Below are 15012 nucleotides of genomic sequence, written 5' to 3'. Positions count from 1 at the left end.
GAGGGGATGGGACATTTGGCCTGGGATGCCCCCTCCCACTCCGTCTGCAGTGTCCCTCTCAGTTCAGCTAAGCCCCAGTCCACAGGGACGGGCTCTGTCTCCTTCCTGCGATCTCTCAGCTTAACTCACTGTTCCTTTCTGTCTCCCCATCAGAGCATGAACAACTCAAGGGCAGAGACATTTAAACTCTTTTCATCTCAGCTCCTAGCATAGGGGCCTTACATGGGTACTTAAAAATGCTTATTGGATTAAGTACAAAAGTACCGAAGGGATAGAATGAAGCAGACTCAGATATATTTTTTATATATTTTTTTTATTGTGGTAAATTTGCCCATTTAACCATTTTTAAGTGAACAATTCAGTGGCAGTAATTCCATTCACGAGGTTGTGCGACCATCACCACCATCCATTTCCGTCTTCTTTGAGTCTTCCTGGTAATGGGCTGCCCGCTTGTCAGGGATGTGAGTGGGCCTTCTCAGAGTCCTCTGAGCGGTGACACTGAGGGGCTTCAGAGAGTCAGTGAGGACGTGCATCCTCCGCTCTCAGCGTCCCATCATGGCTGTCCGGGAGTTGACGGTAACGCTCCACGCCAGCAGCTCCTGCAGGCCTCGGGAGACCACAGGACACCCTAGGATGCCTGTTTCTACCAGTGTTTACGCTTCGTCTAGCTCCTGGGGAGAGGTCACTTGGGTGCCTGGCGGAGGACAGGGCCCAAAAGCACTCTGCAGCAATCCAGCCTTCCAGCCCAGGCCAGGGCCACTAGATGGCAGTCAGGAGCTGCTGGCGCGGGGCTCACGATGGCTTACTCTCGAGGGGTGTCCTTCCCTACAGCTTCTCTAACAAAGCACCACCAACTGGGCAGCTTAAACAAGTGTGTCTCACTATTCTGGAGGTCAGAAATCCAGAAATCAAAGTGTCAAGAGGTCCGAGCTCCCTTGGAAACCTGTGCGGGGGGGTATCCTTCCCTGCCTCTTCCAGCTTCTGTGGTCCGCTGGCCATCCTTGGTGTTCTTTCGCTTGTAGCTATGTCACCCGAGTCTGCCTCCATCTTCGCAAGGCACTCTTCCCTGTGCCTGTCTCTGTGTCTCTCCTCTAAGGACATCAGTCCTAGTGGATTAAGGGCCCACCTTACTCTAGTATTATCTCCTCTTAACTAATTATACCTAGGATGACCCTATTTCCAAATAAGGTCACATTTGGAGGTTCTGGGGCTTAGGTCTTCAGTGTATCTTTTGGGGGGACATAATTCAACCATTAACAGGTAACAAGAAGAATTAATCAATCAGGCTCATACCATCCACCTCCTGGGGGGTCTCTCCACCTATCAGAGAGAAATGCCATTTTCTTTTTCTTTCCTTTTTTGTTTTTTGTGAGGAAGATCAGCCCTGAGCTAACATCCATGCTGATCTTCCTCCTTTTTGCTGAGGAAGACCGGCTCTGAGCTAACATCTATTGCCAATCCTCCTCCTTCCCCGCCCCCCCGCAAAGCCCCAGTAGATAGTCGTATGTCACAGCTGCACATCCTTCTAGTTGCTGTATGTGGGACGCGACCTCGGCATGGCCGGAGAAGCAGTGCATCGGTGCGCACCCGGGATCCGAACCCGGGCCGCCAGCAGCGGAGCGCGCGCACTCAACTGCTAAGCCACGGGGCCGGCCCCGAAACACTATTTTCTTAAGTCAGTCGCAGGAAGCCTGTTCTCTGAACCAAAGCCCCTGCCTGTGAGCCCTGTGTAGGCAGGGCCCGTCCAGTACCCACACCGAGAGTCCCACTAGACTGTGAAGACCAAGTTCTCCTTTCCACTGGACCAGCCTGCACCCCGCTGGTGGAGGCACCCCCATTGGTGCTCCTTACAGGCCTACTTATCTTTCAGAATCAGTTGTCTGGGAATCTGCTGAGGAAATTCAAAAACAGCAACGGGTGGCAGAAGCTGTGGGTGGTGTTCACGAACTTCTGCCTGTTCTTCTACAAGTCACACCAGGTAAGTGCTTCGCACAGGGCAAGTGGCCCTGTGGCCTTTGGGATAAGGCACTAAGTGTGCCTGCCCCGGGGAGGGGAGAATCTTAGAGACCCCTCCACAACACCCTCCCTTCTTGGGGGGCAGCCTTCCTCTGGAAGATGAAGAGCTTTGCCATCAAGTAGCCCGGCCAGGGATGGAGAGAAGGCAAGTGTTGGAGGGAGTCCCACCACAGGCCTGCCCGGGAAGGGCATGTCCATCAGAGACCCTCAACTCTGAGGGCAGGTTGACATCCATCTGCTGACATATCCAGCCCTGAAAAGGGCCATTTGTCTGCTGGTTGGACAAGGAGGGAGATGACTGAATTTATGGCTCATGTCCTGGCCAGGATGCACTAGCTGGACCACAGCACATCAGCCAAGACCAGCTTGCCCAGAGTTGCTGTGGGGCGAGAGGCTGCAGCCACCTCTCCCAAACCGCCTTCTGTTGACCTTTTCCAGGACAATCACCCCCTGGCCAGCCTGCCTCTGCTTGGCTATTCACTCACCATTCCCTCGGAGTCTGAGGACGTCCACAAAGACTACGTGTTCAAGCTGCATTTCAAGTCCCACGTGTACTATTTCAGGGCCGAAAGCGAATACACATTTGAAAGGTAATGTTCCCCTCTGCACAGGGCACCTGCAGAAAACGGACTCTCCTCTCCCGAACAACAGGATTTCTCCGGAGCCAGTGAGGGCACAGGGCACTCCTGGCAGCAGCTACTTGCTGCCCATGCTGGGCCTGGGTATTTACACCCTTCCAGAATGTGCTTGTCGTTCTAACCCCGCCAGTTGCTTAGAATGAAAGTGTGTCATGAGATCCAGGGTCCCTCTGCGGCAAGTCCACTTCTGTCCTCATAGAAGCAAGTGGAACCACAATTTCCCCGGGGAATAGCATCAGTCCTTAACCTGTACCATGTCAGTTAATGCCACACACTTGGCACTTTTCCATCTCTAACGTGTTTCTGTCTCTAGCTTCAGTAGCTGTTTAGTCCTAATACTTCTGATTGGGCTATGGCCAAAAGGCTGTTTCAGGTCAAAAGACCACACGAGGAATGAAAAAAATCCTAATATTTCTTCAAGTTACCTTATTAGTAAGCCTGCCTACATGGTAGAATGAGACCCAGGGGCAGTAGTCTTCATTTAGCCAAGAAATAAAGTAAAATGGAAAGAGCCAGGCTATCACATTTGACCAGTGGCTTCAGTCTGTTCCTGAAATTTCAAGTACAAATTCTGGGCCTCTGGGAACTGCATCCGCAGCAGGCGACGAAAGCAGTTGTCACTGCTGAACCACCTTGGGGGGGATCCTCAGGCCACAGACCAGACAGGGCAGTAGTTGCCACCCCCATTTAGGGAGAAACCGTTTGATAGGACAGTAACTTATTCCCTCACTACCCAATGACACTCAACCACAGGAGTTTCTAGTTGATGGGCCAGTTATGATCTGTGCACAAGCCCTAGTAAAGTTAGTTCAGGGGAAAGAGCACAGTGGTTCAAAACTAGGGTTGAAAGCCTCCCATACTATCATCCCTAAACAGCAGTCCCTGAACTACATTGCTGGGAAAATGAGCGCAGGGAATAGCAATTCTCAAGTCTGATCCCGAACTGGAACCCTTAGATTGAGGGACTGAGCATGGGAGCTGGATTAATCCAAGTTGGGATCTTGTTACTGTTGTGGCAAGGATAGTTTAGCCTTGAGTGGTAAGATCCTAAAAAGACGTGTGATCAGGGGCTTTCTAAAGCCACGCTATAAGCGCCATGAAGGCAGGAAGCTTGGCACACTCCAGGCTTTCTCACCCTCGGCACTACTGACATCTTAGACCAGATAACTTTTGGGGGGCAGGGGAGACGGTCTGTGGATTGTAGGATGTCCAGCAGCATCCGTGACCTCCATCCACTAGATGCCAAATGTCCCTATGTATCTGAAAACCACCAGCATACCACGAATACTCAAATGCATAAAATGAACTCCCACTAAGCAGGATGGGCTGCACAGCATTTTCTATGAGAAAGATCAGGAGGTCGAGTTCTCCTAAACAACCAGAGGCCACCTTACCTCTAACCGCTCTAAATGGGATGTGCTGCCATGTCACGTGAGCAAGGCACGTCCATCTCGGGCACTCTGGGTTCTCTACAAAATGAGCAGGTCCAAGTCAATGGTTCTCAAACTGTGCTCCCCAGGAACACCCAGAGGAACCCTTAACCCTGCTTTCATTTACTTGGGTGCTACCCGTTCATTTAAGAACTCTTCTTCTGCTAAAACAGCAGATTACACACCGGGCAGTATTACCTCAGGCTGTGGTTTTGTGAGCAATGACAGCCAAGGGTCACGAGGCTGTTACAAGCAAGAGAAAAAAATCAGACAGGAGTTAATAAAAAGTGGCCCTTGACAGTTCTTAACTTTCTTGTCTTAGGTGGATGGAAGTGATCCGAAGTGCCACCAGCTCGGCCTCCCGTGCCCACATTCTGAGTCACAAAGAATCTCACGTGTATTGATGGCAGGACAAGTTACTGATTGTTCCAGCAGTGGCTGCTTTCCTGGAAGACATTTGCTTTCTTCTGTACTAATGAAGCCTGGTAAAATTGATACCTGTCTGGAAAACAAAACCATGGTTTTACAGCAACTCTCATCTGTCTCCGCAGAATCGTTTTAACCTTGTCTTTTCAGCTGTTAATTTCTCGTCTGAATGGAAGTGCTCCCACCTCCAACGCTGGTGGCGTCTTGTCTGTCATTCTCTTGGTGGGCTGTTTTTAGCTTGTGCCAGTATTAAAACATTGTCACTAATATAGTGCCAAATGACATTTTTTTCCTCTACAACTGCACCTTAAAAGCAGTACAAACACATCCGTTCAACCAAAAGACAGGGCAAGTGCTCTTCTTTTTTTTAAAGAAACTTTTATTATTTTGATTTCTAGGCTGCTGCATTTTAAAAAATGGATTTTCCAGTGTTTGCGATACACATGGCACAATCTTAAGCAAATGAGATCATTTTCAGATTTCGTTTTTTTCAATCTTTCTACTTTTATAACAATAGGAAGTTAGTAGGATTTACTTCTTTGATTAATAAGCAATTTGCAGCACACTACGTTCCATTTTGGGGTTTCGTGCTCCCATGAAACGCTGGTTACCAGACCTACTTCTTGGCGCAAGTTGACCAAATTGTTTAAGTGATTACTGTTTTCAAACTGTAGCGGGTTCTTTTCTGTTAAGAGAAGCAGAAATCCAGTGCGATGTCTGGACTATCACTGTACTGTGAGTGGTGTATACAATGGGAAGATATTAAGCTGTGGTGTTTTGCTGTCTGTTTCACAAGCATGAAAACCTGTATGTCAGAAATCAGGGCCATTTGTGGTATGTTATGGAGAGTTTTTGTGAGCTTCCGGTGGATGCAGAAGCACTGCAATAATAGTGCGTAGTCCCTGGCCCCCGTTATCATACCTATATCCTCCTGCAGCTGTGGTTCGGAACTGCACATTCAGTAGTAGTATATATCGTGCCTGTCTTCAAATAACAACATTCTTTTCTCCTTTTTATACTCATTTGCCCCAGGCATGGGGTACCGACAGTATGACATTGCATATCCTCGATAGTCGGACTACACAAGGAACATGGTTTCCAGTAACTGCTGGGCCCACTAGTCAGAATCTGTTTGCCTATTCTCTCTGGGGATCAGGTGGCTGCTATTCCCCTTGTATTGTTAAGCCCTATCCGATGCAGCCCCCAGAGGGGGCGACCAACACAACACAGTTCTCTTCCAGTGCCCTGCACCACAGCTGGGAAAGCCCCTCACTAAGAAAAACAGGTCTGCCCCGACCCCGTGGAGCTGTGACTGGTGGACGTGGAGATGGCAATGTACAAATGGACGAGTAGCTTGAGTTGTGTTAATCATTTGCCTTACAATATGTACCAGACGGTTTTAAGTACTAACAAAAGGGAATAAAAATACCTCACGCCACAATCCAGCATATTGAAGTTTTAAGGCAAAACCACCAATCTAGTCTGTCTTTATTTTCATCTGATGCGGGTGGGTTGGGGGGCAGAGCTCGATGGTCACTGCAGGGTGGGTGGGAAAGAGAAAAAGAACAGAGACTCCACTGCTCATTAAGACAGACAACATGTTTTGGAAAACTTGTTTTGATATTTTAGTCTAGCTGTTCCTTCCAACTGGGTACTGGGGTAACAGAACATTTCTAGGAGACTGCTTGTCAGTGACTATAAAAGACAAGGACTAAAACCCAAGGGATGAGAGCAAAGCAGGGAGGGGCTGAATTCCTTTGTGAAAGGGGCCCCAGAGACAAGCCAGTTCCCTGAGGCTGCCCCCACCCCGAGAAGGTGAAGCTTGAGTACATTTGACCCCAGTCGCCAAGCAGCCAAGACAGCAGAGGCAGTCAGGAAAATTCTCCCTCCAGTAGTTCACTGTCACTAAATTCTACAAGGCTTGGGGATGAGGTGGTCTCCTACTTCAGTATCTGTGAATGATTTCAAACCATTTGCGGGACACTTCGGGTTCCAAGCTAGCACCTCTGTGCCCCCCTGTGACTTCAAAGAAAACTTAAGTCCAAATCATGTGGGCAGCTGAGACCACTCCCAAGCTGCCAGGAACAGACAGAGGTGCAGAGATTCCCCCTTAGTTCACTGGCGCTGCTGTAACAAAAATGCCACAGACTAGGTGGCTTTTCAACAACAGAAATTTATCTCCCAGTTCGGGAGGCTAGGACGTCCAAGATAAGACGCCGGGTCGGCTGAGATCCTTCCTCTTGGTCCATGGACAGCAGTTTCGCTGCATCCTCACGTGGCAGAAGGGGCCAGGGAGCTCTGTGGAGTCTCTTTCATAAGGGCACTAATCTCCACTGATGAGGCTCCACCCTCATGACCTAGGCCTCCCAAAGGCCCCAGTTCCCAATACCAGCACACCGGGGGTTAGGATTACAACATACAAATTTTGGGGGGAGGGGGGACACAAACATTCAGTCTATTCCCTCTACATACAAGACAAAATCACACAAATTGTTTTCTGTGAACTTTATTGACTCTTGCATGAGACAGTAACTGTGCTTAAAAACACACCTTGAGCACTCCCATTTATTGCCATATTTTATAGCAGAAATACAGAAGCTGTTTTTTTAGGGAAGGAAATATAAAAATGCTTATAAACAGACCATATGTTTTGCCAAAAGAAAGGTACAAAATGCTACATGAAGAACTGAACTAGACACTTCACAGGACCAACTTGAGAAGAACCCTGTGGGATTCAGAAGGGGTGTGGCACTTGTTACATCAAGACAATCATGAGACCAGCTCTGTGAGGGTGCCCAGGTACCCCAAACCACACTGGTGGCCACCTCGCTCAGTGCAGACAGCTGGGACACAGAAAAGAAGACTTCAGCAAGGCATAAACACCCAGCCAGCCAGCCTACTGCCTCAGTTTCCAAAAGGCGGCAGCTTGCTTCTGTGTGAAACCACCCCCCACACGAGGTGCCTGCAGTCTCGAAGTGGACAAGCTGTTAACTGCTGGGTTTGGCATCCATAATCTTCCTAGTGTTAGTAAATCCATCTCAAACGCTGAGCTCACGGGTCTGGTGAAACACCAGCAGCAGTTTAGATTGTCTGAGGCCAGTTCCACTGTAGTTCTGGTACCTTGGTCTGTCTTTTAATGAAGATTTGAAGTGCATACACAAAATGCTAGCCTCCTTGGCTAAATAAGATGCCCTTAAAAACATCAGCTGAGTTTTTCTGTCTACAGAAAGTAACAAACCAGGAGAGACTGTATGGGAGAGGTAATCCACTTTTAAAATCCAGTCAAACCACATCTTCCCCAAGAAGCTTAATCGACAGAAGATGCTTCCAATAAACTCTAAAAGAATAATTTGTTGCTTTATCCTGGAGACGGCGCTGTGTATGATAGTCTAGTGATGGCAGAGTATCTACTAACCATTCACACCAGCATGCTTAACTGGAGTCCAGTCCCCCTATCAGCATAACCACCACTCCTGAGATTGGCTTCAGCATCCAGTCTTGATGTCATTGTCAATTTGCAAATGTGAAACTCTACATCAGAAAGCTGCTGTCTACGTTGGCGCTCTTAAAACCAGACAAGCAGCGCATTTGGGGGAACACTGCTTCATTTCTTTGAGTGATTCTTCTCCTACAATGGACAAACTGATCTTTGGCTTATGCCTCACAGAGGGAAATAAACAGTTCCCTCATATGACTGAATAGTCTAGAAACACAAAATGAAATATTCTTAAGTTTTACTGTTCAAGTTAACATTCTTGCTGCAGAATGACATGCACAATGAGAATTAGCAATTCAGTTCTATTTCCCCTAACCAAAACATAGCCCTTACAGAAATTAATATCCAACCCAAATCTACTTCTAATAAAAAAATCATGATTTAATTTTAGTATTTAAAAACTAGACTCCATTAACAAATCTAAACAATACTCACCCACTCAAACATCTCTGGCTCAGGCCTCTGTCCTCTCCCTGTAACTTCCAGGCCGTGGGCCCAGATATCTGACCTTTCATCTTGAAGTTTGCCCTGTAACTTCCTTGCTTCCAAAAATCCTTTGTCTTCCCTCTCAAGAACTGCTACTCCAACAAGAGATGACAACTGATGATTCTTATCAACAAACATAAAAGAACAACACGTGTACCTAGACAGTCAAAAATTGCTGCAGGATCTCTATTTCCCATCCCAGAGACCCAGAGATGATTTCCCCCCTTGGCACGTGAGGCCCTGCCACAAGCTAAGAAAAATACAGACACCTGGCTGACTAACCAGCAGACACAGGCTCCTTTAAGAAACAAAGCAATCCTTAATCGAGGTCTCTGGGAAGAGAGAGCAATTTTACAAATCGGCAATATTCACTGTATCTTCTCAGTGACCGATTTTTTAGAAGTTGCATAGCGAACTGACCTGGACATTCAGCGTTTTGAATGTGGGCACTTCTTCCTGGAGCCTGCTGAAATGTCTCATCATCTCATCCACACACACACACACACTCCCCTGTCAAGAGTCATATTTCAAGGAGAGTATGCAAAATAAGTGTGTTATAAAATTTATTTGTGTAAGCATTCAGACATTTTTAGGTGGGAAAGATGATATGCAGATTTCACTACAAGGTGCAACAGAAAAATCATACTGGAAAGGACGGTATAGCCGGCGAGGGTTGGCAGTGGCACAATTCCAAACAAATGGCAGATGAGAGCACTTCATTGGGGAGAAACTTAAAATAATAATTTAAAGCTTCATGAGGCAAGATATGTTCCAATTTAAAACACTAAGAAATAGTACCATCAATGAAAAAGGAAATCAACTTCTAAGTGTACCAAAAGGGCTGCTGGGCAGACAAGAGGAAAATTTGCATTTGTTGAGGTACAAACAGGAGCATTCCATAAGAGGGGCATTAATTATTATTAATGGCAAACCCTGAAAATACAAAATAAAACCCAAATCACTGGTCACATAATTCAAAATTTACATGTAATAAAGGCAAGGCAATAGACTCAAGTTATGGCCTGTCGAATATTTACTCCACTGACATTATCTACAGAAGCACTTGGCCAATTTGTACACAGTGATTCCTTATGCACGCCAAAAAGGTTTCCGTAAAAATGACACTATATACACATCTGTACACTGATCCACCAGAGTGAGTCTCCAGCTCCTGGGGAGGGGGAATCATCAACTTAAAGCAGGATACCTGAGGTTTCATTTCTTCAGTTGCCTTATCGTAATCCCAAATATACATTTCAGGGTTTGTTTTTGTTTTGAAAGACACTTTCCTTGATATGTGCATTATGGTTAAAATTAAAAACAAGAATAATAATAAAATAAAATGATCGCTTGAAGGAGCTGACCCTCCCCACCCCATCTGGAGACATCACGTGGCCAAGGCCCGCAAGGAAGGACTGTGTAGCCTGGACAGGCACCCGTGGCGGGGAGGACAGCCCCTTGATGGCGCACCTCTTCAGCGGAGTCAGCAAAGGCTCTCGTTGACTTTTAAGAAAGAGGAGGATGAAGAAGAAAAAAGGAAAAACAAAACCCCAAATGACAAAGGAATTTCAGTGGGATAAAGTTCCTCCACCACTTAGAGAGTATCTAGGAAAAAACAAAAAGAGAAATAGAAGTAAATAAATGTCACTTCTCTAAATTAAATTAATTGGCAAAAATTCAAATAACCAAAATCCTAGTTTTTATGGATAATCTCAAGTCACAAAAAAATTAAGTGGAACAAGTATCAATGGGCTAACGATTATATAAATAATTCATAGAAATTAAGAAAATCATGGTTCCAACACAAAAACTTCTCACAGGTAGGTTCAATTCACTCATAAAGAACTAAAAGTATATGACAAAAAGAATGTGTTCAGCCTCCCAGGAGAAAAAAAGATGTGAATAAAACAGTAAATGATACATATTTACTTATAATCAACTTCTAAAAATTGAAAATTCAGTAATACCCAGTGACACAGTAAGATTCCAGGGATGCATGTATATGGCCGATTTGAGCAGCAGTTCAAGAAACCCTTTTTGGCCACAAAAATATTGATGCTTGTTCAAGTAACCCACTTCCTAGAATCATCTCTTAGGTTTTTTGTAATTATGATAATTAGAAAACAACTCTGATGTCCAACAATAGCGAAATGGTTAAGTAAATTAAGCAAGCTGAATAAAATAGAGATTAAAAATTATAATTACATTTAAGCAATATGAAAAATATATACAAGTTAATAAGTGTACACAAAATTATGCATGTATAGTAGTTTTACATGCACAATTTCTTTATCCCAAATAAATACGAAAGAATGTCCAAAAAATTATACCTGCACTATAATTTGCAGAAATGTAAAAAACTTGCATTAACAATGGAAGGCAATGCACCAAAGATGATGATTATGATGATGATGGGGCTAAAGTGGTGGGATCATGGGTACTGTTCAGTAATCCTACAGTATCGTCTTGCTTTGGAACACAAAAAAGGGTCAGAGTGAGGACGCCCTCACGGCCAAGATCCCCCCCAAGGCCACCTCAAAACTGACCGCCGTCACAGGAGATGGCTGAGAACGTGTTTTCCGGGACTCATCACAAACATTCCAACCTACAGCCCCTCTTTTGAGGCATTTAAAATACTCGGCACTCTCCCAGACAGCAAACGATTACATAAGATCCTCCTGAAAAGCACGCTTTACCCACAGCTCCTAAGACTTACTTTCTTTTTTTGTGTGTGTGAGGAAGATCAGCCCTGAGCTAACATCCATGCTAATCCTCCTCTTCTTGCTGAGGAAGACCAGCCCTGAGCTAACATCTATTGCCAATCTTCCTCCTTTTTTTTTTTTCCCAAAGCCCCAGTAGATAGTTGTATGTCATAGTTGCACATCCTTCTAGTTGCTGTATGTGGGATGCGGCCTGAGCATGGCCAGAAAAGTGGTGCGTTGGTGCGTGCCCGGGATCCGAACCTCGGGCCACCAGTAGTGGAGCACGCGCACTTAACCGCTAAGCCACAGGGCCGGCCCCATAAGACTCACTTTCAAGAAACATAAATGCCTCCTTCACGGGAAACATGATGCCTCCATCAACGAGGAGTTGATGCCACACAGGAGGATCCACAAGTTCATTCAAACTAACACAGAGGAAGCCTTTGAAAATGCTTTAGACAAAAGTCGGCTCTCATGTCTGCTGAGGTGATCCACTGAAGTAACGCATTTGGGAGGAAACGGGTAGCAAGCATTAGCAACGGCCACTGTTGTTTGGCAGCATCTGGGTGCGGACACACAGGAAGAGCTTGGGGAGCAGAAAGGAGCAAACAGGTGGCACCAGCCAAGGCCTGTGGGGACCAGGTAAGGACCCCAGGAGCAGGCTCATCTGATGGCCGAGGAGGAGAGAGCGTTCACACGTCACAAAGGCAAGAAAAACGAGAGAATAGTCTGGAGACGAGAAGACTGACCTAGTACCCCTAAAGCGTCACTGGAACGTAAAATTTAACCACGCTGTCGACAGTGGGTCATTATACCCGCGTTATATGTGGTGAACACTCGCCGCAAGGGGCTCCCGAGCACCTGAGGTGTGGCGAGTGCACGCTGAGAGGTGCTGGTGGTAACTGTTCACACACAAGGTTGCAAAGACTTAGTACTAAAATGAACGTGAAATACCTTACTGAGAATTGTTTATACTGATTACAAGTTGAAATGGTAATATTTTGGATGCAGTGGGTTAAAAAATAATATACTATTAGAACTAATTTCACTTGTTCCTTTTTTACCTTTTTTTAATGTGGCTACTAGAAAATGTAAAATTCTATGTGTGGCTCATATCGTCTTTCAATTGCACGGTGTTGGTACAGGTCACCTTGTGTCTGCAACTAAAGGAGGGGGACAGGGAGGGAGTGACAGGAAGCACCCTCAGGCTGGTGCAGACGGAGCGCCGTTACAACCATCACGACAAGGCTTCTGGGCACAAGGCAGCGTTGGGAACTGGTACAGGGCACAGCCCCCCAAGGCACAGACCACGCCTGCATCCATTCCCAATGAACTCTCCGAGCCCAAACTTTGGGCATTTCTGGACACGACTTGAAAGCATAAAGCCAAACAGAGAGTTACAAACATCTGGCCAAGGACTATACTTCTCTGGCTGATAATTAGGCTGCATCATTAAGAACAGACAGATATCTTGAAGTCATTCTGTATTTATGTGGCAAATGCTACAACCGCACAAAGCTCTGTGGTCCTTCCCAGTAGTTTCCAGATTCATAGCATTCAATTATTCATTCATATTGATCTATATAATTCAGAACAAAAGTCTTCTCTAACTTGATTCTGCTTCCTCCCTGTGGCCTGGAAGCTAACAAGGACAGACCAGGAATAGAGAGAGCATCCAACTGACAGACTGACAAGCAGTCCACCTGAAGTTGTTCCCACACCCAGCCTTAGGAAGCCACAGGGCAAACACGGCGTGGCCTTCATGGGGCTCTTCTCCCTGAAAGCAGTGACCCTGACTTGGGGGCACTGACGGCAGTTACCTCTGGAGCCGCTGCACGAGCTGGGCTACCATGGTGTCCGAGATCCCAGGGCACGCCTCTTCCGCCAGGTAGATGGCCCCCCGCAGTTCTTCTATGGACCCCATGTTACCTCCGCACGCCTGGCTCTTCTCCTTCAACTGAAACCACACAAACGTGAACAGCACAGGAACCAATGAGCATCTACTTCTGTGGACCATAACTGCTGCAGCCACCCAAGTCCCAGAAGCAGCTTCAGCTCAGCTGCTGGGTGACTTCCAATTCCTTTCGGTGACAGCTTTTTGAACGCTGAGAACACTATGTATAGAAAGGGCATCAGTTAGACTTAAGTCACCACCTTCACTAGGAAAGAACAGAGATACTAGTTGTCTGTGCATCTTTTCAGACTCTGATCACAACGTCTGCCCTGTTTTCTTTTCCCATTTCAACTTTAATCTTATCTCAGAAAAGCAATTTCAAAATCACTCAGCTCTGCTCTCCACACGGAAGCTGCAGTGTGGGCCATCTAAAGATTAGCTCCTAATCTTAATGGGTTGGTTCTTAAGACTCCAGCAAACTGCCTCTTTGGTCCAGAGTGCTGTCAAAGCATTCTATTTCATGTAAATAGGTGGCAGCCCTAAATTCTGGGAATCTGCAATGTCCATCTTGGCACCTCTGCTCCCACGAGAAATCTTAACAGTGTCTTTAGGCACCTCCCTCAGTTTAAGGTCAACTCTAAGTCTCTTTCTGGGATGTGACCAAAACGTGCACTGTGCAAGGAGAGCGCTCAGGTCAAGATGCAGCAGCGCGCAGGACTGACAGCCTCTCAGAACAGGCTCCAGAGGGCGGCGTGGAGTTAACAGGCACCAACTCGCTTCAGCAGCCCCCTCCCCGATTTCATCTTTAAGAAACAGTTCACAAAATATTTAGCTTTGGCTTTTCAAGCTGTTGTGAACCTAGGCTGTCATTCCCAGCACCAGTTTCCTTCTAAAAACAAGGGCTTCTCCCTTCTCCCTCTAAAAGGACATACAGGAGACCCGGAAAGGCCCGCCGTTGGGGGGGCCGGTGGGTGCTGAGGGCGTCTGCTCGGCACTTCCCAGAGTTTGTTCCCTATGTCCCTTCTCGTCACAGACTGCAACACAGCCGACCTGGAGACAGCTGCTTGTGTCCATCTAGGCCTCCCAATCATACAACAACTAAGGACAACAGTACTTATAAGTGCTGGGTGAGTAGCCTGCAACCCACCACTCTGCCTCCCTGCCCTGTCCTACAACCACCTTCTTCCACTGCCCACTCCGCCCCTTGAACCCACGGGAAAGATCCTCTGCCCACAGGCTGTTGCTGGACGGGCTCTATCAATCAACCCCGACCTGAGTGAGCCATCTGGGCACACAGAGTGATGTCAGGGAATGTCCTCATCTGTAGACATAGGCACAATGATCCTTAAGTACTGACCTTTATGACTATTACATAAAATGATGCACACTGAACACAGGTTGTCAAATATTAATAATACAAACATACAGGAAAAGATGCCTGTGAGTTCACCTCTAGGTTAGCTGAAAAAAATCAAATTATTACATTTAGGATTAATTTATTAATTCTGCATAATGACTTCAGAATAGCTTCTTCATGTACCCAATAAAAAATAAACAGCTTCAGGGCCGGCCCCGTGGCTTGGTGGTTAAGTGAGCGCGCTCCACTGCTGGCGACCCAGGTTCGGATCCCGGGCTCACACCGACGTGCTGCTTCTCTGGCCATGCTGAGGCCGCGTCCCACATACAGCAACTAGAAGGATGTGCAGCTGTGACACACAACTATCTACTGGGGCTTTGGGGGGAAAAAATAAATAAATAAAATCTTTAAAAAAAATAAATAAATAAAAATAAACAGCTTCAGACAACTGAGAAAATCTGTGCCATTTTCCCTAACTGCCTGATTGATCCTAGGGAAGTGTCAATGCAAGGTTGCAGGAAAACAAAGGAGCATCTAGACACCAGAAGGACCAATCTCCCAAACAAC

General features: G+C 46.4%; 2 protein-coding genes across 8 annotated transcripts in view; one reads left to right on the top strand and one right to left on the bottom strand.

The window, feature by feature from the left end:
• FARP1 (FERM, ARH/RhoGEF and pleckstrin domain protein 1) overlaps nt 1–5982 on the top strand; it is a 291100-nt gene extending 285118 nt beyond the window's left edge. For all 5 annotated transcript variants that reach the window (XM_087435901.1, XM_087435902.1, XM_014781832.2 and 2 more), the window contains 3 exons: nt 1871–1978; nt 2455–2606; nt 4407–5982. In XM_087435901.1, coding sequence (XP_087292027.1) covers nt 1871–1978; nt 2455–2606; nt 4407–4488 — 342 coding nt within the window. In that variant the 3' untranslated portion in view covers nt 4489–5982. The remainder of the gene's footprint in view (nt 1–1870; nt 1979–2454; nt 2607–4406) is intronic.
• A 1018-nt stretch (nt 5983–7000) lies between these two features.
• STK24 (serine/threonine kinase 24) overlaps nt 7001–15012 on the bottom strand; it is a 116435-nt gene continuing 108423 nt past the window's right edge. For 2 of the 3 annotated variants that reach the window (XM_087435905.1, XM_087435906.1), the window contains exons 10-11: nt 13015–13151; nt 7001–10097 (exon numbers count right to left, since the gene is read on the bottom strand). In XM_087435905.1, coding sequence (XP_087292031.1) covers nt 10061–10097; nt 13015–13151 — 174 coding nt within the window. In that variant the 3' untranslated portion in view covers nt 7001–10060. The remainder of the gene's footprint in view (nt 10098–13014; nt 13152–15012) is intronic. The other variant, XM_087435907.1, reaches the window with a different exon arrangement.

Source organism: Ceratotherium simum, chromosome 10 (genome assembly GCF_057802395.1).
Source record: "Ceratotherium simum simum isolate JZ-2026a chromosome 10, ASM5780239v1, whole genome shotgun sequence".
NCBI lineage: Eukaryota > Metazoa > Chordata > Mammalia > Perissodactyla > Rhinocerotidae > Ceratotherium > Ceratotherium simum.
Note: the sequence above shows the minus strand (reverse complement) of the source record. Positions and strands in the feature narration are given on the sequence as shown.